At 61.3% G+C, this 25662-nt stretch overlaps 2 protein-coding genes across 2 annotated transcripts; one reads left to right on the plus strand and one right to left on the minus strand.

The window, feature by feature from the left end:
- Positions 1 to 274: 274 nt before the first annotated feature.
- PPP1R37 (protein phosphatase 1 regulatory subunit 37) lies at positions 275 to 24373 on the minus strand. Its single transcript, XM_075490116.1, has 13 exons — positions 23898 to 24373; positions 15865 to 15962; positions 14871 to 14916; positions 11741 to 11841; positions 8958 to 9077; positions 7328 to 7478; positions 6372 to 6527; positions 4834 to 4946; positions 4394 to 4535; positions 3767 to 3933; positions 2238 to 3168; positions 1750 to 1838; positions 275 to 1662 (listed from the first exon to the last, which is right to left on the minus strand). Exons 1-12 carry the CDS (start codon positions 24103 to 24105, stop codon positions 1756 to 1758), a joined length of 2316 nt encoding a protein of 771 aa, XP_075346231.1. The 5' UTR covers positions 24106 to 24373; the 3' UTR covers positions 275 to 1662; positions 1750 to 1755.
- Positions 24374 to 24617: 244 nt separating this feature from the next.
- Positions 24618 to 25661, plus strand: GEMIN7 (gem nuclear organelle associated protein 7). Its single transcript, XM_075490120.1, has 2 exons — positions 24618 to 24740; positions 25265 to 25661. The coding sequence occupies exon 2, from the start codon at positions 25273 to 25275 to the stop codon at positions 25624 to 25626; it is 354 nt and encodes a 117-aa protein (XP_075346235.1). The 5' UTR covers positions 24618 to 24740; positions 25265 to 25272; the 3' UTR covers positions 25627 to 25661.
- The last annotated feature ends 1 nt before the right edge of the window (position 25662 follows it).

Genomic DNA, 25662 nt, shown 5'->3' on the forward strand with positions numbered 1-25662 from the left:
GGTGGGGGGGGTGCCAATTTTGGGGGGCAATCAGCCCAAAGCGGCGCGGGAGCTGGGTGTTAATTAATTACCAAAGAGCTCGGGGCTGGCGTCTCCCACCCGCTCTGAAAATCCTCCCCGGGTGGGGATTTTTTTTTTTGGGGGGGGGTGTCTTTAATTTTTTGGGGGGTTTAGAGACAGATGAGGCATAAAGACACCCCCCCCCCCCCCCCAAAAGCTGCTTTTTGAGACGGGATGAGCCAAAAGAGGGGGAGGTGGGGGGAGTCGGTGACGAATGCAGATCTCGTTTAATAGAAAACAGTGTTAACAAAAATACACGACAGAAAGAAATGACGAACACCAGCAGATCGACGGCCGCCGGCCCCCCCCCGCCGTAGTGTCAGCGCCGCAGCCCCCCCCCCCAGCTCCCTGATAGATTTATTGCACTTAAGAAAGAAAAGCGATGCGTCCTCTTCCTCCTCCTCCTCCTCGGCGGCGACGCCGGGCAGGACCCCCCCACCCCGCAGCCTCCCTGAGAAAACCGGCCGCCGGCCCGGAGGGAGCCCCGGGGGGCGCAGGGAGGTGGGGGGGGGGGGGTCCCCTGGGTGTCACCTCCAAGCGGACGCCCACCCCACGCCGGGGCCGCGGCAGGCCCTCGCCGGCCGGATTTCCCGAAGGCGGGAGGGAGAGGACGCCGCGGGTGACGCCGTCCAGCCGGGAACCGGCTCCTGCCACGGCCAGGGGTTCCCATCTCGGACCCCCCGCCCCCCCACCCCACCCCCCCAACCAAGGGGGGGGTCCCCACCGCGCTGGGAAGACGGCGTGCCGGCGCAGCCGGCTGCGAGGAAGCGGCTCGTGGCCTGGCAGCCCTCGGGAAGCCGCAGCCCCCGGTGGGGGGGGGGGGGTTGCATGGGGAGGGGGGGGGCTCCCCCAACGCCGCTTTTTGTGTTTCTGGGGTTTTTTTTTTCCGGCAGCCCAGGAGCAGGAGTTCAGTTGCAGGTTAGCCCCGAAGGAATTAATTAATTCTACCACCATCCTCTAAATCCCCCCCCCCAGTATCTTTGCAGCTGATGATAAATATATACCGAAAACAAACAAACAAACAAACAAAAAAAGGAACTTAAAAATAAATAACCATTGTGGCTGCGGACGCAGCCTGTCCTGGGTATCTTTAGTGACAAGAGGCTCCCCCGCGGGCCGCGGCACCCGACCGCGCAGCCCTCCATCCTTCTCCCGGCACGTGCCGCCGTGCCGCCGGCGCCTCGGTGCCTGTAGTGTGTGGTTTGAACCTCCCGGTGGGACCGAGGCCGTGCCGCCTTCGCCCCGGCGCGGGATCTCCTCCTCGGAGAAAGATAGAAAAAGAAAAGGCGAAGGTGTCGGGTAGTGTCCAGCGAGGGCAGGGACGGCTGGGAGCCGGGACGTCCCCGTCCGGGTCGTTTTTCTCTGCTCTCCTTCCCTTCCCTCCGTCGCCCTGGGGCCACAGCAGGGTCCCTCCGCGCAGGGGAGGCGAGTCGGGCGCCTGGGGAAGAGTCTGGGGGCAGGAAACTGTTTGGGGAAAAAAAATATTTGTAAAATAACCCTTATGTCCTGAAGCCCGAGGTTGGTTTCTTAATCATTGCGTGGAGTGGGAAGAGAATAAAGCTACGCCGGAGCCTCCCCTCGACGCCGAGCGGCCCCGAGGACCTGCAAGAGAGAGGAGAGAGAGCGGCGATGGGGTCCCCGGCCCCGTGGACGCTCCCGGGGCTGTCCCCAGCCCCTGTCCCCGCTCACCTGCGGTCACAGCGGCTCCTGCCCCGCGTCCTGGCTGGCCTCGAGGAGCAGCTCCTCCAGCTCCTGCTCGTTCTTGCAGCAGCTCAGCTCTGCAAGCAAAGGGCCGCCGTTTCCTTCGCCTGCCCGCCTTCCCCGTTCCTCTCCCCCCCCCCCCCAAAAAAACGTGCGCGGGGGAACGCGGCGCGTTAGCCCGATCGCTAACGAAGAGGCTCAACGGGCTCAGCTCGTTCGGGAGCCTAATTAAGGAGCGCTTCAAAGAACGAAGCTCCTAAGTGCGGGGAGATTCACTTGGGGTTAAAACTCCCCCAGGAAAAGCCCCCCCCAGCAACAAATTACTGCACCCGTGGGCACCCCCTCGGGAAAGAGCAGGGGATTTAAAGCCCCGGGGAAGAGCCGGCGCGGGGAACGGCTCCGCGCTCATCCCGGGCTCCGCCGCGCTGATTTTGGGGGAGAGCGGCCGGAGGGGTGCTCAGTTCTGGAGCTCTTACCGTGCTCGGCGGCGCAGCTCCCCATTTTCCCGTCGCCGTCCGAGGACGCTTCCGGCAGCGCTCGCGCAAAATCCGTCTTCAGCCCGTTGGGGAGGGGAGTGTCGTGGGCCGCGCTCTCGCAGGCCGCGGCGTCGCCCCGCTCGGGGTTGGAGCCGGCGCTCGGCGCTGCCGGCGCCGTTGCCGAGCCGGCAGCGGATTCGGGAACCGCTCTGTTTGCCCAGGGTGCCGGCAGTTCAGGTTTTGTGGCCAGAGCCGGGCTCCGGGGCTCAGCGGGTTTCGCAGCGGCATCGGCGTCCTCCCGTGGGCGCGCGGCAGCGGTGGCTCGCTCCGGCAGGCTCTCCACTCGCGTCACCACGAAGATTTTATGGCCTCGCCCGGGACTGGAAACCGAAATCCTCCTCTCGTTTCCCTGGGAGGGTGCAGAGGCCGGAGAGGCGGCAGGACTCCCCGTGCCGGCATCACGCTGCGATTCCTCGGCGATGTGCAGCGGGGGCGGCCGGTCCCTCGGCTTCTCCGGGGACAGCAGCGGCTGGGGCGCGGTAGCACCGTCGGCGGAGTCGGGGCGTTTCGGCGGTTCGCTCAAGTCCTTCGTCTCTAACCCAGCGTCCGCCTCCTCGTCCGTGTCCGAATCGGAGTCCGTCACGTCGCCTCTGTCGTCGTCCTCCGCCGGCTCCGCATCCCCGTTCTCCGAGGCCGTCGGGGTCTCCCCGGCTTCTTCCCCCTCTTCCGGAGTGGAGGCGGCGCTGTCGTCTTGGCCATCCTCTGCCGGACCCTCCTCCAGAGGCTCCGTCACGGTGATCTCCGGCATGGAGGCCGACTGCTGCAGCTTCTGTTCCTTCTCCTCCTTCTCTTTGGCCAGGATGAAGTTGCGCTTGCAGCCGTTCTGGATCTCGGCCAGCAGAGCCTTCTGGGTTTCGATGAAACTTTTTACCTGCGAGGGAAGAGAAACCGTCAGTTATTTGGAACGTTCAGGAATCGGCCGTCTGGGAACAATCGGCTTCACGTTTATTTTCCAGCCAGGGTGGGTTTTATCTCCACCCCTGTAAGACGTGACTGATATTTCCCCAAGAAACAATTAAATCGCCCGAGAATCGAGTTCCCTAAGGGCTTCTCAAAGCGATCGCCACCAGGATGGTGGGATTCTCATCCCGGGGGATGCTCGACACTCAGTGGAGCAGGACCCCGAGTGACGCGTGCTGGCCGGGTCCGGCTCGGAGCAGGGAGCTGGACCGGAGACCCCCCCGAAATCCCCCCCGACCCGAGCTGTGGTGTCGGGGTGCGTTCAGCATCCCAGCGCAGGGCTGCCGGCCGGGAAGCAGCCGATACCTTACAGGCCAAGCTTTGCACAAAACCACGTGGCCGCAGGCTGGGCAGGAATTAATTTCGGCTGAAAAACGGGAAAGCGGCGGAGCCGAGCGGAAGCCTGGAGGCGTCACCCTCGAGGATGGCGTTTTCCTGCCGGGGGGGCTCAACGAGATCCGCCCCCCGAAAGGGCAAGAGAGGGGTGGGCGAGGGGGCGCGTTACCCACCGACTCCTTCTTGGGCTCCCTGTCCAAGTCGAGGCGCAGCAGCGAGTGGTTGACCTTCAGAGCCAGCGACAAGGCCATGAGACCGCCCGTCTTGATCTCGTTCTCTCGCAGGTCCAGGCGAAGCAGCCGCGGGCTCTCCGCGATGAACTCCGCCACCGCCACGGCGCCTGCGGGACAGGAGAGCCGCCGGTGAGGGCAGGGAACGAGGCGTGACACCGCCGGTCCCCTGACGGTGCTCCTCGGGGTGGCGTCTAGCGGAGCTCGGTGTTTTGGGAGGGACGGTGGATGCCGGCGGGAGCTGGGTGCCAGCTCCCAGGCACCCTGCGTGCTCGGCAAAAAGGTTTCCGCGGGGCGTAGAAGACGCCAGAGGCACCAAAGCCAAGGGAGGAGGTGGCCTTGGACAGGCCGGCTGCGGCGTTTTGGTTAGAGCCGGGCCGTGTCTCCCGCAGAGACCCCACGCAGCCGCAGGGCTGAGCCGAGCCGGACCAAGCCACCTCCTCAAGGACCAGAGCGTGCTGGTCTAGAGCAAGGGAAGCTCTGCGGGGCCTGCAGAGCTTCCGACGGGCGAGCTGCCAGCCAAACCGGGGCTGCGGTCGGCACAGCCGGCGGGTGCCGGCCTCCACCCACCTTCGCAGGTCAGTTTGGTGGACGCCAAGCCCAGGCGAAGGACGGAGCGGTTCCCGATCAGCCCATTCTTCAGGTTGCGGACGCCTTCGTTCCCGATGGGGTTGTGGCCCAGGTTCAGGGTCTCCAGGCTCTGCGTGTGAGGCTGCGGGTACCCGGGGGAAAAACAGCTCGAGGCGGACGGGACGGCGGGTGCGTCCCAAGCCCGAGCGGGTTTAATTCACGGTTGTTCCTCTAACCCAGCCCGGGGACGCCCGAGCAGCAGCGGAGGGGGGACAAGGGACAGGTTCTCCTCTGACGCAGCACCAGGGGCACGTCGTGCCGACCCGCTCGGCCGGTACGCTCCCACCGCCGCCCGGATCCGGCCCCGGCGGTCGCCGAGAGCAAAGCCGAGCGCCCGTCGGTAAGCCGTCACCCCCAGGAAGGTGCCGAGATCTACTCACCAGCGTCATCCCCAGATAGGCCATGCCGGTGTGAGTCAGCTGGTTGTTCCACAAAACCAGAGTGACCAGCCCTTTCCGCTGCTCCTTCAGCCCTTCGCAGATATAGGCCAAGCCTGGAAAACAGCCGGGGGGGTCAGCCCTCCCCTGCCAGCTCTAACAGGGCTTTCCTTGCTTCCTCTGCTCCGTCCCTCTGCTCCGGCGCTGCCCGAGCCGACGGACGGGCAGGACGACAGCGCCCGGGCAGCGACGGAGAAAGCCACGGCATCGTTACGCCAAGCTCCGGCGCCGGCAGCGCCTCCCAACGCCGTCCCCCCCCTCCAAACCCCTTCCCCCCCAATTGCTTGGTTTGACCTCGGCTGCGGGCAAAGCGCGTTGCTCCCCTGCGCGCAAAGAAGCGATTAAACCTCTCGGCGTATAAAATTAACTGGCGCTAGGCCGGAGCCTTCGGAGCAGGGAACGAAACCCCCGGGGAGGCAGCCGGAGGCGCGGGGACGCTTGGGGCTGGCGGCGCGCTCAGGGTGACTCCCCGCCCGCCGCGCCCGCTCGCGGCACGGGGGGGACGTGGGGTGGCACCCGGCTGCAGGCGGAGACCGGAGGCAGGGTGGGCGCTCCTTCCTTTTGGGTCGCCGTCCCCCCTCTTCGCCAGACACGGGGTTATGGAGCGGTTTGCAGAGGCGGCTCCTCCGCCGCTCCGTACACCTTCCTGGTCCGATCCTGCCCAGGCCGAGGCATTTTAAATTGCTGCAAACGCACTTAATTGATAAACGCGCAGCACCCCAACGCCAGCGATGCTGCAGAAACCCACAGCAACGCCCAGCAAGCGCCTTCCGACACGTACAGCCCCGGCGCCGCTCGTTATTAAGCACCCAAAGATGTGAGGGACGTGGCAGCTGACCTGGAAGGTGGCAAATTAATATTTGTACTTTAGGGTGGGACCCATCCGGGAGCATGGGTGGCCACAACAGCGCCGGCGACATCCGACTCGGTCACGCTCGGCTACCTTTACACCCAACCCGGAGGCAGCCGGCACAGCTCGCGCGGAGCAACCACGGCTCCTCTGCCAAACCGCTGCGCTCGGCTGAGTAATCGGCATCGCCGACCAGAACCAGCCGGGACTGAAGCCCGGGCTGGAATTGTTTCGCAATTCCTGGGTTGATATTAGATTTGGCCGCTCGTTTGGCTCTGGGGAGCGAGGAGGAGAAAAACCAGATGGGAGCGAGAGATGGAGGGAGCTGAAAGACGTGACTCCGAGGCTCGAGGCATCCCCGGCTCTCCCTGCCTTCGGAAGCGGCCGTGCACCTCGCAGCCCGGCCTTGGAAGCAATCAAAGTCTCTCCAACGATCTTAGCTTTAAAAAAACGAGGGGTTTACCCTGCCAAAATCCTTTTGAAGCTGCTCTGCGCAACCCTCCTGCTTCGGCTCAGCTTGGGGCCCCCCCAGAGCAATGCGTCTCGTAGCCGGGTTCCTCCCCGCCTTAAAACCGGGTGAAAACTCCAGGGAATCGGGGCTCTGCCGGAAGGAGCAGCGAGGGGCCCTCACCTGAGTCCAGGATGTGGTTGTTCCTCAGGTCAAGTATCTGTATGTAGCAGTTGAATTTCAGCAGGTTGCCAAGCTGAGCCGAGTCCTGCAGCCCGTTCAGCTTGTTATCGGCCAGGTAGAGCTCCCGCAGGTTCATGTTCATCTTCAGAGCCGTGGCTGAAAAGGCGGAAAACCAACACCTCAACCCGCATCCCGCACCGGGACGGCTGGGAGAAGAGGCGCTGCCGGCCGGCGTGCCCGTGTGGTCACCCAGCGGTCACAACGCGCGGGCCCGGGAGCGTCCTGGCCGTGCCGTTACGAGCGCTCACGCCCGTCCGAGCCCAACGCGGTGCCACAGAGTGTGCACGCGCTCGCGGCTGCATCGCCACCCACGGCGGTGACAGTCGGGATGCCGGTTGAAATCCCCGGCTGGATTTCCAAGGTGTTCGGCCAGCAGCACAAACCCCTATTTGCCCTCCCACCCGCAAAGGGAAGCGGCGGCGGCTCGGGTCAGCACGAAGGGGCTGCCCGCGGCCGGAGACGTTATCGATTCACGCACGGCATGTGCCCTCGCCAGCACATCGCCTTTTTCCAGCTAGGCCAACCTAATAAACCCCAGAAACGCTCCCCTGCCAAAGCCCTTAGCTCATCGCTGCTATCACAACACTGCCATTAGCTCCAGCCCGGCCGTGATTTATTGCTAATTCATTAGCTTAACGACGGGGGCCGCCCAGCGCTGCCTTACACCCACTGCCCGCAGGCTGGGCTGGCACAGAAACACCCGACCTCCCACCCGGGACAGACGCCGGTGCCGCCGCGTTGGCATTGACCGCCCCGAGACCCCGCTCCGCATCGCCAGGACGGCGAGCCCGGCGTCGGCACTGCTCTGCCCCGTGCACCCGGCATCCCGCCCCGTTTTGGGACACGGGCGGGCGCTGCGGATGCCCGAACTCGGTGCCCGCTCTCCGGTGACTCACCCAGCAGCATGAGCGGGCGTCCCGAGAGGCTGGCGTTCTCCAGGTGCAGGACAACCAGGCTGCTGCTGATGCGCAGGGCACGTGCCACGAAGGGTGCCGAGTGGTCCAGCAAGGGCGTGTTTCGGGCGTCCAGGTACTGCAGGCAGTTCGTCTGCGGAGGGGAAGACACGAGAGGGATCAGCGCTCGGCCCCGCGCAGCCTCGGCTGCTGGTTTTTTGGCTGTTTTGCTAGGTCAGGTTTAAGGCCAAGCTGTTTTCCAAGCTGAGTCTCATCCCGGCCACCGGGCCGCTGAGGTAAGAGCTCCTGGGATGACTTACGCTAATCCGAAACATTGTTTTGGTCACCCTACGGGCTTCAGATAAAAGCCAAAGAGCCAGAAGGAACCGCTCGGATAACCCCACGGGCTGGGACAGCCCGCACCGAGCTCCACGCTCGAACCACACTATTCCAGATAAACACCTTATCTCCCGGAGAATCGCCTCCGTGCCGAGTCTGCCGTCACCCTCAAGCTACGGCACCGGGGAGGATGTGCTTCGGGTGACCGTAGCAGCTTCGCGTTCTCCAAAGAAAAGCTTCCCTCATCCTCACACATCCGAGGATGTGCTGCCCTGAGCTCTCCGGATCCGGGGTCTGGGAAGGCATCGAGCCACGTGTCCCTTGTCCGGGGTTGGATCCAAGCCCTAAGACCCTTCCCTGGCTTCGCACGCGCCGTCTGTTCCCGCTCGAGATCTGCGGCATGCCAACGGCCTCTGTTTGGCCGATTTACCATTTTCTGTCCTAACATAAGCCCTTTCACACCTCTGGATTCTCCCTCGCCTACCCAGAAATTAAAAGCCCCAAGCTGCAGCCGTACCAAGGGTGTCTCGAGCTCCATCACCGCACCTGCGTACACGCGGCCGGTTTTAAAGCATCACTACGGGGTCGGCCAGCACCGCCTGGCGACATTTGGCTTCTCCAAAACACGGGGTGGGCATTGCCTCTACCGCGTGAGCTCCAATTCCCAATATCAGCCCCACCGGGAAGACGCCTGCGTGGCGGGGAACGCTACGGAGACGCAGCTTTCCAACCGGAGTTGCGCAACGCGCCGGGTGAACCATCGGTAACACCGAAATTAAAATTAGCAGGTCGAGAGGTAATTGCGGATCGAGGGTGGTTTTTGCGCCGCGCCCTGAGCAGGAGGCACGGGACGCTGCCTCCTCTGCGCTCGGCTTTCGGAGCGAATTCAAGCGCTGAACAATGAGGTTAATTAGCCCTGCAAAAGCCAAACACCGGCGCTAGTCATCGTGCCGTAAAGATAATGACTACTCAGCTCCAGAGGCTGACCCTGCAAGCACACCACTAATAACAGCCTGCTTTTGATTTTTTTTTTTGCTGGGATCTGCATTTCCATTTTCTCTGCTCGGGGTGCTCGCCGAGGCATTAAGCAACCTCGTGGCGAGTGGGAAGGGTGAGGTTTTTTTTCCTGCCTCCGAGCCTGGGCTAACCAGGTCTTCGTGAACCGGGTGGTTTTCTGGACAAGCGAGCACAAAACCACACGTACGGTCTGGGGAAGCACACGGGAGTCTTTCGAGAGACTCACCCGAGAGGGAGTTAAAGCGGGTGCTGAAAATATTCGTGAGCGAGCACAAACCTTCCTCATCATGTGGGCAGCTGCCTGCCAGCCTCGGGTGCCGATGTGTTTGTTAAAGGAGATGTTGAGGTGCGTCGCCGACTCGTAATACTCGATCATGTCAAACAACGCCGAGGCGCCCTGCAAAACAAAGGCAGACGGAAAAGCTGCGTTAAGCACACGGGCAGAGGCTGAGCGGGATTTGAAAGGGGAAAAAAAAAAAAAGAAAAACAACAAAAAAAGAGGTTTTGCTGGGCTGGGATGCAAGCGGCTCAGGCACAGGCCGGCTCCTCTGGACGCCTCTCGCACGACCTCACGTCACCGCTCCGGTACGTCGTCATTAAGCTCTTGCAGACAAAGTCCGCATCCCCCCCTCCCCAAGGCAGCCCTTCCTTCAACCTCAAGCGCAAACGAATTAGCACCTCAGGTGACGAGTCCGCCCGTCCCCGTGCCTGCTGGCACCGGGCTTTGCGTCCCCCCCCCACCCCGTGCCAGCCCCCAGCAGCCCCTGTGCTCCCCCGGCCACGGCACAGCCGGGTCCCCCCGCGGTCTCTCTGCAGATTTGCTGCCCACGGATACTCCAGGAGGACAAAAAAAAAAACCAAAGGCATCTCGCCATATTCCCCGTGCCCCCGCCATCGGGCACGTGCTCGGGGACCGTCACCCGGGCAGACGGGGACCCGGCAAGGCCTGGGATGGGATGATGGCTCCGGTGTAGCCGATCCCGCCGCAGGCTGTGCCGGCAGAACCGCCCCGCGGGGTAAAGCCTGCGGGCGAAGATTTCCGTGAGCGAACCCGAGATGGCAGCTTATGGAGGGATTCAACCCCCACCCTGCCCCTCTCGGCACCGGGAGAGAAAGCGAACTCGGTCAGAGCAGGTTACGGCACCAGGGACGCGCAGGCACTGGAACGCCGCTTCCAAGAACGTGGAAAAATGGTTTTGTTTTGGGTTTTTTTCTGGATATTCAACCTGAGCTGAGGCCGGGCTATCGGCCCAGTGCCTGTCAGCTCCCTGCGGGGTTGTCCAGCTCCGCAGGCAGCAGCGACGTTTCCCCAGCCAAGAAATCACCCGATAATCCAATCGGGCTAAAAAAATAAAAAAAAAAAAAAAAAAAGGTATAAAACCCAAGACTTATAGCAGGGTTAGGAGTGAAAGGGATTAGCAGAGCAGGACTCTTGCCTGTGAAATGTCTAAAGCTCCTACGGCAGAAGCGGAACAATTTGCTTAATTACATAATGAGCCTCTTCGGAGAAAATTAGCTGAAATGTATGCTGGAGCGGGCAGAGAAGAGCCACAAAAGCGCTGCAAGGCTTCCCGAAAAATTATGCGGAGAGACCTGGAGGACTGGAAAACACCAGCATGAAGGCAAACAAGAGAAAGAACAGGTCTTTGGGGAACAACAGGACTTTCTGCTGGAAACGGGGTTGCTCATCGGCAGGAAAGGAGGAGGAGAAGAATCTGGGTACTGGGTGATTAACTCCCCGGGGGAAAAAGACTGCTGATGCGGAGTGAATCGGAGTAAATCGGAGGGATGGGGGGACAGGAGCGGGAGGTCTCAGGGCTGCGGGGGGCTGGTGTTAACCCTCCGTGGATGTTTTCCCCCGGCAGCAGATGCGGAGCCACGTCAGACAGCTCGCGCTCTGCAGACGGCCTCGCTCTAACGCAACCTCTGCCCGCACCGCCCAGCTCTGAAGCCACGGGACACGTTTAAATTATTAACGTATAATCGTTCCTCCTGCGCTGCAAGATAACGAGTCGAACGAAGCACAGGATCGTTTTACAGCCAAAGGTGTCACGAGCTCAGCCAGCCCGTCCCTGCTCTGCGGCCGCACGTCCGCGCCGCCGTCAGGGGACTCATCCATCCCCCAAACAGCCCCGTCCTGCGGCCGCCCCGGCAGCCCAGCGGGACCGTGCCCGAGTCAGGCGGGACGCCGGCCGGCTGCGTCAGCACGGCCGCAGGATGGGACGGGGTCAGCGAGAAACCGCCGCGGCTCGGAGCCAGCACCGTCACGGGGTGGGACCAGAGCCACCGTCCAAGTCACATTTTCCCCCACTTTGTAGGGGCAGCGGTCCCGAGAACCTCGTGGCTCCTGGGCCTTCCCAAAGTGCTGCTTGAGCGGGAAAAAGCAGTGGGGGGGAGGGAAAAAAAGGCATCACGGGCTTCCGAGCAAACACGGACAAGACAGGTCTGAAGGCAGGTTCGGGGTAGGGATGGACGACGCGGGAAAAACACGAGCCTTGGAGACGCAAGGACTGAAAGGGGATGCTCCGGGGCAAGGCGAGCTCGGGATCAGAGCTGGCTAAAATAATTTTTAACCACTTCCTTAATTTCTAACCTCCTCCGCTTACCCGCTGGGACCTGAACTCAGGGCCCCAGGCATTGCGAGGGAGGAGGAAGGCAAGTCGGGATGGGACGGGACGTGCAGAAGGGAGCCTGAACTTCATCCTCGGCCCTGAAAAGCCGTCTGAGAGCTACTCACAACCCCCTCAGCTTTCAGAAGAGCTTTTAAAATACGTATTTAAAATGCCTCGGAGCTTCATGGCCATCCGGGCTTCAAAGCCAGCAGTCAACCTCTTCCTTTCGGAGCAGCAAATGCTGCATCAACAGATAATAATCTACTAAACTAATAAAACCACGCTAAATAAGAGCGCGGGTATGAAGGGAACGGGTACAGTGACACAATACAGACCCAAAAAAATAAGTCAGCGCTCAGGAGGAGCTAAGGACCGACGACAAAACCCGTGAGGTTCGCGTTAGCTGCGAAACAGGAACGAGAAACCGGGAGAGGTCACGGCCACTTACATCTTCATCCAAGCTCGTTTGCTCCAAATCAACAATTTTGAACTGGACCCGCTTGAAAATTTCTTCCAGCGCCTCGCAGGCTTTGTAATCCAGCTTCTCCCCTGGGGAAAGAGCAGAATAAGGTGAATTTGGGTGCTTCGGCACGTAACGCGCAGGGCACGTCCAGCCGTGAACTCGAGAGCCCCAAGCCGCAGGACAAGGACACGTGGAAAGGCGGCTTTCTCCCCCGTTCGGAGGCAGCACACCTTTCATACACCCCGCCTGAAGGGAAATTCAAACCCAATTTTGGGCATTCACGTTGATTTATTCACGCGAGCCCGGCCCAGCGCGGAAGGCATCACCTCGGATGGGTATTTCTCGTTAACAAACGGGGACCGGCCACGGCAGGGAGCCCCGACCGCCGCGCCGGGGCTCGCCAGCAGCCGGGAGAGGGATCCGCAGGGAGACTTCGGAAAGGACGTCTCTCGCTGGGTTACACGCGGTAAGCTCGGAGGATTTTTGGAAACCCACCTAAAAACCAGCGCGGTCGCTCGCCCAACGCAGATCAGCCACAGGGGCAATGCTTTCGAAAGCCGGGATTTCTGCCTCGCCGCTGGGCAGACAGTCGTCTTCCCAACAAGCCAGCCCCTCGCCAGCTTCAGCCCATCTGGAATTACGCTACCAGCATCTCCGCCGACGAACTAACGGCCGGCCGATTACTCCTTTTGCTACATAAAAGCACCACGGGGGCGAAATTAAATCCCTGCCCGCACGCTGTAAATACGCACGCTGGTTTGCTGCCTCTGACAAATTAAATTATTCACGTTTCAATTTAGGGAAGCGCTGGCACAAGCTGCTCTGAGAACATTTCCCAAGACTTTGAGCTTTTTATTTACTTATTCATTTGCTTATTTCCTAGGACCGTCCTCACCAGCCCTGCGGGGCAGCAAGTCTCCGAGGCCCGAGGTGCCGGCCAGCCCGCAGACAAGCCACGATAGCTCATCCCCGCTGGCTTACGGGGCTTTGCCTCCCCCAAAACCACTGCACGAGCTCCTTCTGGTTGAAAAATGGGGCTTTTTCCCCAATAACCATCTGGGCTGGCTGCTTTTAGACGCCGCATCGATTGCCAGTGGGTGATTCCGCCAGGCAAACTGTATTTGGGGAGGAGAGGACCTGCAAATGCGGCGGCGGAAGCTCTGCCTTTCCTCCTAACGCCAGCAGATCCTGCCCGCCGTAGGAAGAACGGTCTGGTCCGCGCTGCAACCCCACCGACCCCCTCTGAAACATCGAAAGCCGAAAACGCAGCGGCAAACGGTGGCCCGTTGGGGTCTCCAGTAGCCCCACCGGCCCGCGTCCCACCGGCCCCTGCCCGGCTGGTATCGCCTCGTCAGCGAAGGCGACGGCGATGGGGAACCAGCCTGTGCCTCCCAAACGGATCGCCCTTTCCACGCCGGAGCCAAGCCACGGGCCGATCCCACCCTGCGGAGCTGGGAATTCACTCAACGAGACCGGGGCGAGCTGCAGTCCCTCGTCAGCTCCCTCCAACGTCTCCAAGCGAGAGGAGGCCACGTCCAACGCCAGCTCGAGCGAAAAAGGTGGAAAGCAGCTTAAAATAAACCCAGAGCTTTGTTTCTGTTGGGATAACCATCGCGAGGGGGATCCAGCGCAGGGGAGAAGCGGCTGCGCGCCGGGGCGGGGGAAACGGTCAGGCAAAGTGCGCGCTGCGGAGGGGGACTACGATCCCTTCGCTAAAGGCCGAGCCTGGGCTGTGCCGGCGTCCTGTCGCGGGTAACGGCAGAAAGCAACCAGCAGCCGGGCTTCGGCATCGCTTGGGGTCTTCCGAGAAACCCCCACTTCTAGGGGAAGGGGGACGCGGGCTCCGGCTGCCCAGCCAGCCGACGACTCCGAGATTTGTAAGAAGTCAAAATAAAATCCTGTCTGGCAAAAGTTGAGTCCAAATGACGGTGACGGGGCCTGTAAAAGATTTTATTTGTGGGGAGGTGTTTGGGCAAGCTCGTGTTGTTACTCCTCCAGCAGCACGTCTGTCCTCCGGCAGGCGAATCAGCTCAGGACACGGACACCCCGGCTCCCCGTGCAGCAAGGTATTTTCTCGGGTTCGATAACAGCAGCTCCCAAGTGGTTCCCCAGCCTTTGGGTCTCCCCCCCCAAACACCGAATAAGCGACAACAGGCACCAAGTGCTACGGATTAAACCCCAAGGCTGCAGCCCCCGGCAAACGGCTTCTGTCCCCAGAGCCAAGCCGGAGTTTGCCGGAGCAAACCCCAACCACTCGCACACCCGTTGAGGGTCGTGGGAAACGGGGACGGCCCGGGCGGGACCTCAGCAAGAGGCAGACGCTGAGAGGAGCAACGCCAACACCATCGCTCCACGAAGGAAGAACGCTCCGGTCAACGCTGACCGTTCCGTCTCCTCCCGGGCTGCGCTGGGGAGCATCCCTGCTCCGCGGCCGCTCTTGCTGCCCGTCTGCCAGGTTGTTTTTGGGAGGCATCCCCCAGCGCAGAGCGGGAGAAGAGGCTCTTTAGGAAGGGAAGGAGACCAGCAGAAGGCAGGAGGAGAGAGGCAGCGACCTGCTAGGAGAAGAACCCCCTGGAAAATATTTGCCTCGCAGGGAAGCGAAGATGACCTTCTTCTTCCTCTCCTTCCTGGACCCAGGGGAGATGCTCCACAAAAGCCACCGTTCCCAAAGACGTTTGCCGTAAGAAGAATTAACCGGAACACCTTTCCAGTTTTCCCATGGGGCGAGGAGTTTCGATACATCAGTTGGAGGAGTATTCCACCAAACCCGCTCCGCTCAGCCCTAACTCGTGCCCCGAACGAGCCCTTTCGGGAGGCAGGGGGTATATGAGGACGGTGCTCGGAGGTGGTGAGGGACAGTCCGCTGCTCGAGGGGCCGCTGAAGCTATTCTGCTGCTGTTTTGGTGCTCCTCGACCAGGACGTTAATACTCCTCGTACAGAAACACCTCCGGTACTTACTTTTCTGCTCTTGCTGGGATTAAGGCTCTCTCCCGCTCTAGCCTGCAAGAGCCCCAGCTGGGACCGCGACTCCAGCAAGAGCCGCACCGACGGAATGAAACACCGGGATTGCCCAGAAGAGAAAGAAAATCCCCTGGTGATGGAAAAGGAGCTTACCTTTCAGATCTAAGCAGTCTATCCTGGGAGCCAGATCTTTAAATTCCTGCAAAAGAAAAAAAAGCAGCATTTCATACTCAAGGAGGAGGAGGAGGAGGAGGGCGGTGGGGGGGGGAAGGGGAATGAGTGTGGTAGAATAACGAGGTAACGTGACAAATTGGGCAAATCCTCCCCCAAATGAAGAGAGGATATGGGAACTCCCAGCCCGTGGTTCACTCGAAAGCAAAGCTGCCACCTACGGCGCTTTGCAGGCTGGAGGCACAGGGCGAGCTGGTGATCCTCCCCGGGACAAGGTCTTGGAGGTCTACGAGGAAGGGTGGCTGATGAAGATGAGGGTCTGTCAAGGCACCGGAGCTGCTTGGGGAAGGCACAGCGGGTGAAAAAGCAAAACTCTTCCCTCCCAGGCCAAGGGAAGAGCTCTGAACATCGTGCTCCAGCGTGCTGCTCTCAGGCCTGAGCATTTAAATGGGACTTTTATTCACCCCACGTGAGCAGGGCAAACCACAGCCCTCGTCGCGGTCTCCCCGCGGGCTTCCTTCCCCCGACCGCATGCGCAGATTTCCATTTAAAATAACATCCGAGCTATAAACCGCTTTGCAAACGAGCCCCTTCGAGTCTCGTCCCCCGGCTCGATGGCGTGCCGGGAGGGGGGGGGGGGCAGCGGGGACGTCGGAGCCCACCTCCAGCACCCGCCGCTGCCAGCCGGGCTGGAGCTACCCCCGCACAGCAGCCCGAGGAGATGGACGCAGCTTCGGCAGGGGAAAAAACAGGGTCTGGTAGAACATTAAATTACGCATAATATTTTGCGAGCAAGCTCCTTCACTTTTGCTCTCTGCAGCAAGCTTCACCTGCCCAGAAACCTGCTCGTGCTATGAAAACGGGAGCTTTTGCTCCCGTGTGACACGCCAGTGACTGTAAAAGTCTACGGTGAGTCGTGTAATAAAGGGGTGTGCGTGATCATTCGGTGCTGGGACAGCACCTCCACCGGCTATACCTGTATCTGCTTCAGTAGTTTGGGTATCTGCTTGCAGTTCAGCTTCTGGCAGGCTTGCTTGTAGGCGGTCATGATTTCATCGACGGTCACGTTCTGGGCTGAAAAAGCACAGGGTAAGAATTGAGGTTACGGGGGTGTTTGCAGGGATCGACACGTCCCTGTTTCCCCGTCGGACGCCGCTATCCGCCGGGAGAGGAGCCTGCAAGGAGATTACAAGGATTAAGGATGTCCGAACGCAACAGAATGAAGGAAAACCTGAGCAGAGCTTGCTCGAACACGTCTACGGGAGCAAGCCCCGTCTTGCTCGGGCAGAAGAGGGGCCGGAGGAGCGTAGCCGGCACCTCCTGCCTCCTCCAGCCGTGTTTTGGCACAAGAGCTGCTCTTTCGGGAGTAGAAAGAGTTACAGGATGACAAACCCCGGCCCCCCTCAGCAGGTTGCTGCGGTGGTTAATAAACCGCTGTCGAATTCGTTCCTCTTGCTTTTAGTTTCACTCAACTTTGGTTTTTCACTCGATCGTTTTGCGATCACTGTGCGGGCACGGAGCCAGACAGGGAGCATCCACCCCCGCGTATAACTCTAGATTTTCCCTAATCGGCTTCCGGAGACAGCCGGAACAGCGTGCGGCAGACTGGGGGGTCAGTCTGAGACATCAGCTAAAATCTCCGAGAGTTGTCATCCTCTGGTAAATACATCCTCAAAATTCAGCTCCTCGTTTGGAAGCCGCGGGAGGGGTGCTTTTGCCGTCACCGCCTCGGCGCCGCCGAGCCCGGCTCCAAGCAGCCAAGCGGCATTTACTCACCGCTTCTGCCTTCCCTGAATCACGGGTAATGCCGCCGCTCCGGATGCCGGGGAAGCCGACGCGGGCGGCGGGAGCTGCCGCGGGATCATTAGCCACGTGAGGCGATGCCCACCTCCGCTTTTGGCGCGATTTCGGTTCGGCGATCGGCCTGAATAAACACTAAGGCCATCCTCGGTCGGAAGACGATCTGGAGAAACCAGATTCCCCGGGAACCTCATCTGGCAGAGCACGAAGCAACCCCCTCCTCCCATCCCCGACGATTACGACATCCAGAGAGCTCGATAAAAACCTAAACGCACTGCCAGCTGCAAAACAACCGACCAAACAACAACAAAAAAAGACTATTTTAATCTTCTTCCTGTTCACAACAAACCCGTCAGGCACCTCTGCAGCGGGACATGGTCAGAGCGACACGTGGCAGAGGCAACGCCGCGCCCCGGCTCAGGCGCACCACGCAAAAAAACGCCTTTTCGGCAGTTTTTAGCCCTACGACCCTTTCCAGGCCACCGTGGCGAGGTTTGCGGGGACAACTAACGCCCGGCCGAGCAAAGCAGCAAAGGTTTAAATACAGCCCAAGCCAGCACTTAAGTAGGCGAAGCCTAAGACCCGCTTTCACACCCCAAAAGCCCCACGCGACAGAAAGCATTCGCTCCTCCGAAGCGACGCGGGGATGTGCTGGGTTGTCGATTCCCCGGGAGCTGAAGAAGGCACCGGGGAGAAAAATCCACCGAGGCCGAGCGAGCCCCGCGTCTGAAAAAAAATAAGAGAAATATTAAGGTTAGCGAGGGGATTAGCAGCATGCTGCGACATTTCGGATCCCATCTGCCACGTGAACGTTTTCCTCAAAAAAAAAAAAAAATCAAGCGTGATTTTGGGAAAGCGAGGAGAGCGAAGGAGAGTCGCCGCTGTCCGAATGCGGTCGAGCACCCCGGGAGTGCAAGGGGGCACGGGGTGATCCAAGCGTCTGCGAACCCGGCTCCAAAGCGTCCTGGTTGAAGGATTTCTCCCCAAATCTGAACTCAAGCACGCTTCGCTAATCTAGTTTTTTATTAGTTCCCGGCGGTAAAATGCTTCGCTCTGTCCTCTCCTGGGTGGAAGTCCGAAATTTTAACAACCCTCGTTGCTGGAGGACGGGGATTTGCTTCCGCTTCCCTCTGCGCACGTGCCGGCACATCTCGGCACTCGCCGAGCCTCGCTGGAAGCCCAGCGGGAAGAAGTAACAGATCTCGTGGTCCCCTCGAGCCGCTTCCGACGTCCGCCTTCACGCAGAGACGTGCACCGAGAAGCTCGCTGTCCCGCGCGAGCCGAGAGCTGCGCTGACGCCGTGGTCCGCGCGACAGGAGCGACTCCCCCGTTTCCGAAGAACATCCCGGCGTGATTTCATCCACGCGGTTAGAGGCTCACGAGCGGATCCAGATCACCGGCGGGAACCTCTCACCTGCTGCTCCCAGATCTTCTCCGGGCTTCACCGCCAGTGCCGTGTCTGTTCCCACCCGCAGCTCCTGCATCTGCCGGGTGCTGGAAAACGCCCCGAGTTTACCCCCAGAGTCGCAACGTAACCGTACGGGCAAGACCAAGAACGCCGGCGAGCCCGGCACCCGCTCCGCACGTCCCCGTGCGTCCCCCGGCAATCCCCGCGGCGTTTCTGACAGGAGATCACCCAGCTGGTCCATAACCCTTCCGCGGCGGCTCCGGATCATCTTGCTGGGGCTGCTGGTAGGGGCGGTTGGGATTTGATCTCGGTTTTGCTCTTGTGAAGCCGTTAAGGAGGTTAAACGCCAACACCGAGCAGCGGCGGTTCTTCCGGCAAGGCTCGGGCTTCGCTCCGAGGCCACCGCGCTCTTCCGAAACTCAGATCCACGAAAAACATTCTCGCTTTTGCCCCAACGATCCATCCTTAGGATCGGCACCGAGACCCTCCGAGGGAATTTCCTCGCTAGATATCAGGGGGTTTAATTAAAAACGATCTTTACGCCGCTTTTTAGAGCGTCCCATCCCTGCTCGTTTCTCTTCTCCCCCTTCGCAAAGGGCCGCTCTCCTGCCCGTTTGTGGTAACGAAGCCTGCAAGTCAGTATTAATATTTCCTGTCTGAGCTCTGTCTTGCGGCTCACCAGCAAATATTTGCAGCGTCTGTAACACCCGTCTTCTAAAAACCCTTGAAATTTCTGGGAAAAGCCTTTTTTTTTTTTTTTTTTGGCAGAGCAGGCTGGCAGGCGAGGGCTGAGGCCGATCCGGCGGCACGGCACGTGTTTTTCAGCTGCTCCGGAGCTGGCGGAAGGGCTTTACGCTGCCGACGTCGTCCGTAAAACAAAAGCAGAGCTGTTCTGCAAACAGGTTTGATAAAATACATATTTACACATGGTTGGGCGGGTGACTTGAGCAAGCGAAGCGTGGCCGACTCCTAGCTCGGGTGGAATTACCCGCGGCTTCAAATATCTGGTTTTAGAAAGAGCAGGCTGGAGACCGCGCAGGTTTCCATTCGGAGCATCCCCGACAGCGTCCTGGATCCCTCCTTCCTTAACATCTGCTCCAAAAATAACCACGTTAAAGGACAAAACGAGATGGAAACCAGAGCTCGTCTCACGGTGCTTCAGGTTCCCCCCGGAGAAGAGCGGCTGCACGAGACTTCAACACATTTCCCTAACGAAGAACTAAGATTTATTACTCAAACGACGACCGGCTTTGACCCCGCTCACGTCCTGACCCCCTCTGCCATTTTAAAACCCTGCGCTAATATCCCCAAACAGAGTTAACTACCTTAGTAATTAATCTCTTTATTATTGCTCGGTGGATTAAGATCCGAAGAGCAATAACGAGAGTATTTCCCAGCCTCCTGTGTAACTCGACGTGTTTCATCTGATAATTTTCTACTAATTTTTGCCCACGGCTCCTGGCAGAGCGGCCGCCGGCTTCACCGGGAGCTGCTCCAGTGACGGCATGGGCACCGGAAAACACAAACCGCGGCCGCTCAGCTGACAAAGCACTGGGAGAAAGCCTGGAAAATTCAGAAGAAAACCCAGAAACAGTCATGGATAAAGTTTAAAATGCAGATAACGCTTCTTCCTGCAAAAGATGACAGTGGCCTCGTGCCACTCTCCTTTTCCCAGGCACCAAAAGCACCGTTTATGTGTGTTTTGCCCTTAATTACGAGCTCTTCGGGGCTTTTTTTTTTTTTTTCCTCCGGTTCTCGACGAGGAGCCCCCCGGGGTGCTGCAACTCAGGCAGCAACAAACCTGGATCCCCCGGAAAGGATCCCCAAATCCCTCGGGATTTACCTCTCCCGAAAGGCACTTAATCCCCCGGGGGATCGGGATGATGCAGAGGCCCCGCTGCCCGCGAGGAAGCACCGCACGGAGGGGGGACCGACCGTTAAATCCTATTAAATCCCGGCATTTCCATGCCCTGTAACCGCTCTGCCCGCGGCGGGTTTTGCTTCGCCTGCTCCTCCGTCCACGTCCAAGCCCGGGACGACGCGACGCCAAAGCAAACAGGTCGTTATTTATTAACAGGCGGCATTAGCCGCCGGCTGCGGTCAGCTCGTCTTCTCGGCCTGCGCGCCACGGAAGAGGAAAACTGATTTTTCACAGGCTCACGCCGCACTTTGCGTAGTTTGCGCTGACTCCGAGCCGCATCCCGGGAGGCAGAGCGTAAGGAAAAGGAGGCGAGAGCCAACGTAGGCAGCCGGGACGTCCCTGCCCTGGCGCTGCTCGGGGAGTACGTCCCAAAATCCGATCAGGCAGCGACTTTAACGCGATCTAAATCAAACGATTTACCTCCATCCCCGAGGTCACCAGCTGAGATCTCTCACTCTTTGCCTCCGCTCGGGAGCATCCTGCTGCCGCTTCTCCCGGGCGAGGCTTCGCGTCCCGTCTTCCCACGCAGGGGGAACAGCAGCGGGAAGAAAATTATTTTCTTCTCTAGGGAAGCATAAAAAAAAAAAACCCCAGCAGAGGAGTTTGCCGGCAATCAAGCGGCTCCTTTGCTCTCGGTCCGGTGGGACCCGCTGCAGGGAGAGGAAGGCAGTGCCAGAGTCACCCCGACACCGGGATGCGCTCTTCCTCCGGCGAAGGGGACGTCTTTCCCCTCCCCTGCTTTCCATCAGAGACGGCAGAAGACACGTCTCGACGACAGGGAACCCTCTGGCTCCTCTCCTCAAGCACGGAGCTCCTGAGCTTTCTAACACAGCGGCTGGCGAAGCCGTAGGAGGGGGGGGGAAGGAAATAAGGGGGCACTTCCCCCCCTCGTCTTGTGCTCTGGCTCATTTCCCAACGAATACCGCGGCACCACAAACCACGTGCCTGCGGGGTGCCGGACGGCAGCAGCGTCTGGCCCTGAATCGTCCCCTCTCCGGGTACATCAGGCAGCTATCCCATCCTAGCCAACCCCTTGGACTTGCGCGGGCTTAAATCAAGACAGAGTTTGTCAGAAAACAAGTTGGGAAAAAACGTGACGAGCTTTTGGGTCTTTTGGGTCTCCGTCGGCGGAGGTACGGGGCCGGCAGAGAGCCACCGGCCACGAGGCCGCTGCAGGGAAGGAGCGGAGAGCAAGGTCAGAGCAGAAAGCGTCGTAATTTAACCTGACGTCGATCCGGGCGAGGCGGCGGAGAGGCCGGTACTGCAGCCTGGCAATAAAGAATTAAAGGTAGAAATAATTAATGCTAATCGGCAAGGTTTCACAGAAAGGAGGGCTGACGAACGGAACCCGACACGGGTCTGTCGAGAGGCCACTGATCTACGAGCTCAGGTAGCGCTGTGGGATTGGGACGCTTTAAAGGTGCAATGGTCCCAAGGCGGGAAAAGAAGGTAAAAAAAGAGGAATATTTAAAAAAAAAAAAAAGCCACGGTGCTTGATGCGGTAAGAAACGTGATGCTATAAAGCCACTGACCGCCTCTCGGCGTACAAGCACGGCGTTTCTGCGAGAGGCGAGGGAACTGCTGACGTTCACACATGGCCGGTTTATAAAATAATCGAGCGTCTGCCTCGTGGGGTGAGAAACCGGGAGCAGACAGCCCCGCTGCCCGGTAAACGACGCCGACGATGCTCTCAACACGTCTCCTCCTTCGCGTCGCGTAGCGCGAAGCTTCGCGGTAAACCATACGCCTTCTTTACCTTCCTCTTCCAAACCCTCGAGGGCTTCGGGGTGGCAAGCGCACCGGAGAGGAGGACCCAAACCGATGTGCGAGCGGCGGTGCCGAGCCTCTCGCCACCCGGCAAAACCGGCCCTGCCGGTACCGGCTGGCAAGGAGAGCTGGGATTCAAGTAGCCAGAAGGAAGCTAAATGAGCAGAGGCGCATCCACCCGAGCAATTTCAGCCGACGAATGATGAATGAGAGATAAATAAAGCCCCGAATAGAAACAGTTATTATCCACACGTGAGAGGAAGAATAAAAGCGGTGTCACGGGCAACGCGCTCCTGAAGTCAAGGGAAAGGCAGGTCCCGGATGCCGGCTCTGCCCCGGATGACGCCGGCTTCCCCAAATCCCAGCGCCGGGACGATCGGCAGCGTACGGGATTCCTCTCTAATTACAGAGGGGAAATTTGCTTTCGGGCCCTTCACGCTGGGCACCTTCGGGGGCTGAAGTTTGAGGTTAAACGGCTTTCGAGAAAAGGTCCCCAACACCCAAAGGGCGCGATGCCTTCGGGGAAAGCTTTTAGCTCCGAGCCAGCACGCCCGGAGCCTCGGGAAAGGCGAGCTCGGCTGAGGAATCTGGGATCTCCCTCTGGGATACGGCCGTGTGGAAACAGAGCGGCTCGTTTGAGAGCGCTGAACGACGTCCGTGTGCTGGAGCAGCGGAGAAGGGCCTGGGGGACAAGCCCCGGGCTTGCTCCGCCAGGCAAACACCACGTCTTCATCCGGAGCAGGATCGGAGCGGCAGAAATTTCATATTAACACGGCTGGCAGGACACACGAACAACAACATCGCGTTAGCGAGCGGTTTTTCGCCGTTGCCGGAGGCATCTGGCTACGGGTTACTGCCTCGGGACGAGCCGGCTAACGCCGAGCAATAAAACCAGAATTAATCGGTGCTACAGAACGAGATCCAGCGCCCTTTAGGCCACGTCCGATGTCCGTGCAGTGAAACCGGAACGGGTCTCATCACCCAAGGAGGCGCACGACTAGAAAAAACTCAGGAAAAACCCAATTTCTAGCTTGCGACATAGTAAAAATAAAAAGAAAGGCCTGTTTGGTTCCCAAAAAGGAGGCATGGCTGCCGGCGACCGATGATTTTTGGTGGCGGGTACCGCAGCGGTTCGGTTTGGGATAGAGAAACGCAGCTCACGGCGCAAACCCTGGCGAGCAGCGGCCTGCGAGGAGCTTTTGGGATGGCCACGCTCGTAGCGCAGCGCGACGTCCTACACCGTATCTCCAGCCGGTTCCCGTGTTTCAGTACGGGATAAAGAATGTCCTGAAATTTGCAGCCAGTCACATCACGCAATTCTCGGGATCCCGGTCCAAACCCCCTCACCCAGCCCGGCAGAGGGGCCTCGAGCGGAGCCCCCGATGGGTCTGGCACCCACTGGCAGCGGATCGACGAACACCGGGAGAACGGCTGCCGGCGCTTTGCTGGAGCTCAGGTTCTGGCCGTGCCCCTCGTTTGGGGATGTTTCCCGGGAACACGACGCTCGTCTGCTCGCTGCGCCGAGCTCCCCGCGCTGCCGGAGGGGCTGGGGTGGACGTTGGCATCCGGTGGCGTTACCGAAACCCTCGGGACCTCGGAGGGACGGAGCTCCAGGTCGTCCCCTTTCTCCTCCCTCGGGCAGCTGAAGCTCCGGTAACGCTTTGGGGAAGAGACGCCGGTTTCTCCACGCTGCTGCCGCGGAACCGTCGCCATCCTCCATGGCGGTGGGCGCACAGACCCCGGCCGGAGAGCCGGGCACCGGGCAGGGCTCTCCCACCACGCCGGCGGAGCCTGACCATCACCGCCATTCCCACCACGCCGGTGCAGGGTGGCCAAGCCGGGAGCTCCCCTCCGGGCCGAAGCCTGCGATGGCTGGGAGGGTGGGGGCGGCCGCTCCCCGCCATCGGCACCGATTCGCCTCCGTGGCTTGGCCGGGCCCACGGTTTTGGGGGGTCCCGAAGGCCACGCTCTGGCCCCCGACCCCGGCTTCGGCTGGGAACCGGGGATCTCTCCCCCGGGCCCGAGGGGCCGCAGCCGGGGCCTCTGCTCCGGCCTCTCCGGCCCCGACCCCGGAGCCCAACCCGGTGCCCACCCCCCCCTCCCCGGCCGTTACCGTGTCTCCAGGGGTCCTTGGGCTCCACCGCCCCGGAGACGATGTCCTCGTCGGAGGGGAACGTCACCCGCTTAGCGCCGGGCCGCAACCGCCCGTCCTCCGGTCCCTGGGCCGCCCCGGGCGGGGAGGCCTCAGCGGGCGGCGGGGCCTCGTTGCCGGGCTCGGGGGGGGCGGCCGCCGGCCCGCAGCCCTGCCCCGGGGCCTCCATGGCGGAGCTCTCCCTCCTCACCGCCGCCCCGGGGGCATCGCCCGGCGCTGAGGGGCCGCGACGCGGCGGGGCGGGGCAGGCGGGGGGGGGCGCAGCCGCCGCGCACCGGAGCGGAGCCGCCGCCGCCGCCCGCCAGCGCCCTGCGCCTCCGCCGCCGCACTTTCGCCACGGCCGCGGGGAGGGGAGGAAGGCGAGCCGGGGAAGGTCGGAGAGAAGCGGGGAAGGGAAGGGGAGGCGGAGGAGAAAAAACGCGGACGGGACGAGGCGGCGTCGCGGGGCTCAGCCCCGCTCCGGCGCCGGGACCCGCGCGGGCGGCGGTGGCGAATCTGCGGGAGCGAATCGGGCCAGGCCGGCGGCGGGAGCAGCGCTCGGTTCGCCGCCGCACTTTCGCCACGGCGGGGAGGGGGCGGGAGGAGGAGGCAGAGGAGGCGGCAGCGCCAACCGGGAGCAGCGGCGGGAACGGGGACACGCGGGGAACGGCCGTGAGCCCCCAGCCCCCCCCCGGCGCCCCCTCGCCCGTTAAGACGAATCTGCGGCGACGGTAAAGGCGGCCCGCGGAAGCGTGGCGCACTTCCGGTGGCGGCGCGGCGCGCATGCGCGGCAGCCCCACGCGTGAGCGGGAAGGCGGCCCGGCGGTACGGCGGCCCCGTGGGAGCGGTGTGGGGGTGCAGCGGGAGACCCTACGGGCGGGGGGCTCCGTGGGGAGCTGTGGGAGCTCTGTGGGGCCCAGTGGGCGGGGGGGGGGGGTTAGGGGCACTGTGGTCCTGTGGGGAGCGGGGCTGTGGGGTCATATGGGGCTGGGGGGGCTCTATAGGGGGTCTTGGGGGATGTATGGGGGGCAGGGGCCTGTGGGGAGGGGTTACGGGGGGGGGAGATTGGAGGCTCTGTGGGGCAGTGGGAGGCCGTGGGGGGCACAGAGGGGTGCGTGGGGCTGTTGGGGTGGGGGCGGCTTGGGGTTTTGGGGGGTCCTGGGGCTCTGTGGAGAGCCCCGGGGGGGTCTATGTGTGGGGTAGCAGGCGGTTGGGGGGCTGCGGGGGGGGGTGGGGGGGGGGCAGAATTGGGGATTCAGGGACTCTACAAGGGGGTGGCACAGGAACACACGGGGCGTGGGGGGGCCTGCAGGTGACCACCCCCCACTTTTCTCCCCCCCCTCCCCCAGGAGCCGCCATGCCGGTACCGGTGCCGGTGGGGGTCCTACGGCTGCCACGGGGCCCCGACGGCTGCAGCCGGGGTTTCAGCCCCGCTTCACCCCGGTTCCAGGCGCTGCTGGGGGGGGACGCGGCGGCGCAGGGGGTACGAGCGGCCCTGCGGCAGCGGTACCTGCGGGGGCTGGCGGCCGCCCGGGGCCGCCCCACGCGGTTCTGCCTGCGGGCGGGGGTCCGCGTGGACGCCGTCTTCGGTGCCGCCGACGTGGAGGCCGTGGCTTTCCAGGTGGACGCCCTGCGGACCCCCCTGGGGGTGCAGGCGGCCGCGCTGCTGCGCTGCACCGACGTCCTCGCCTACTCCTTCCTCCTCGACTAAGGAGGAATTGGTTTTAATTATTAAAAAAACCCAACC

Source organism: Mycteria americana, unplaced genomic scaffold (genome assembly GCF_035582795.1).
Source record: "Mycteria americana isolate JAX WOST 10 ecotype Jacksonville Zoo and Gardens unplaced genomic scaffold, USCA_MyAme_1.0 Scaffold_43, whole genome shotgun sequence".
Lineage (NCBI taxonomy): Eukaryota > Metazoa > Chordata > Aves > Ciconiiformes > Ciconiidae > Mycteria > Mycteria americana.

Bases quoted from the DNA above. Each gene is read 5' to 3' on its own strand.
- PPP1R37 (XM_075490116.1), bottom strand. From the start codon at position 24,105: ATGGAGGCCCCGGGGCAGGGCTGCGGGCCGGCGGCCGCCCCCCCCGAG. The intron at 14,917-15,864 runs GTATAGCCGGTG...TTTCTTTTGCAG, and splicing joins AACTACTGAAGCAGATACAG to GAATTTAAAGATCTGGCTCC. The intron at 6,528-7,327 runs GTGAGTCACCGG...CCGCCTTTTCAG, and splicing joins ACGCCCGCTCATGCTGCTGG to CCACGGCTCTGAAGATGAAC.
- GEMIN7 (XM_075490120.1), top strand. From the start codon at position 25,273: ATGCCGGTACCGGTGCCGGTGGGGGTCCTACGGCTGCCACGGGGCCCC.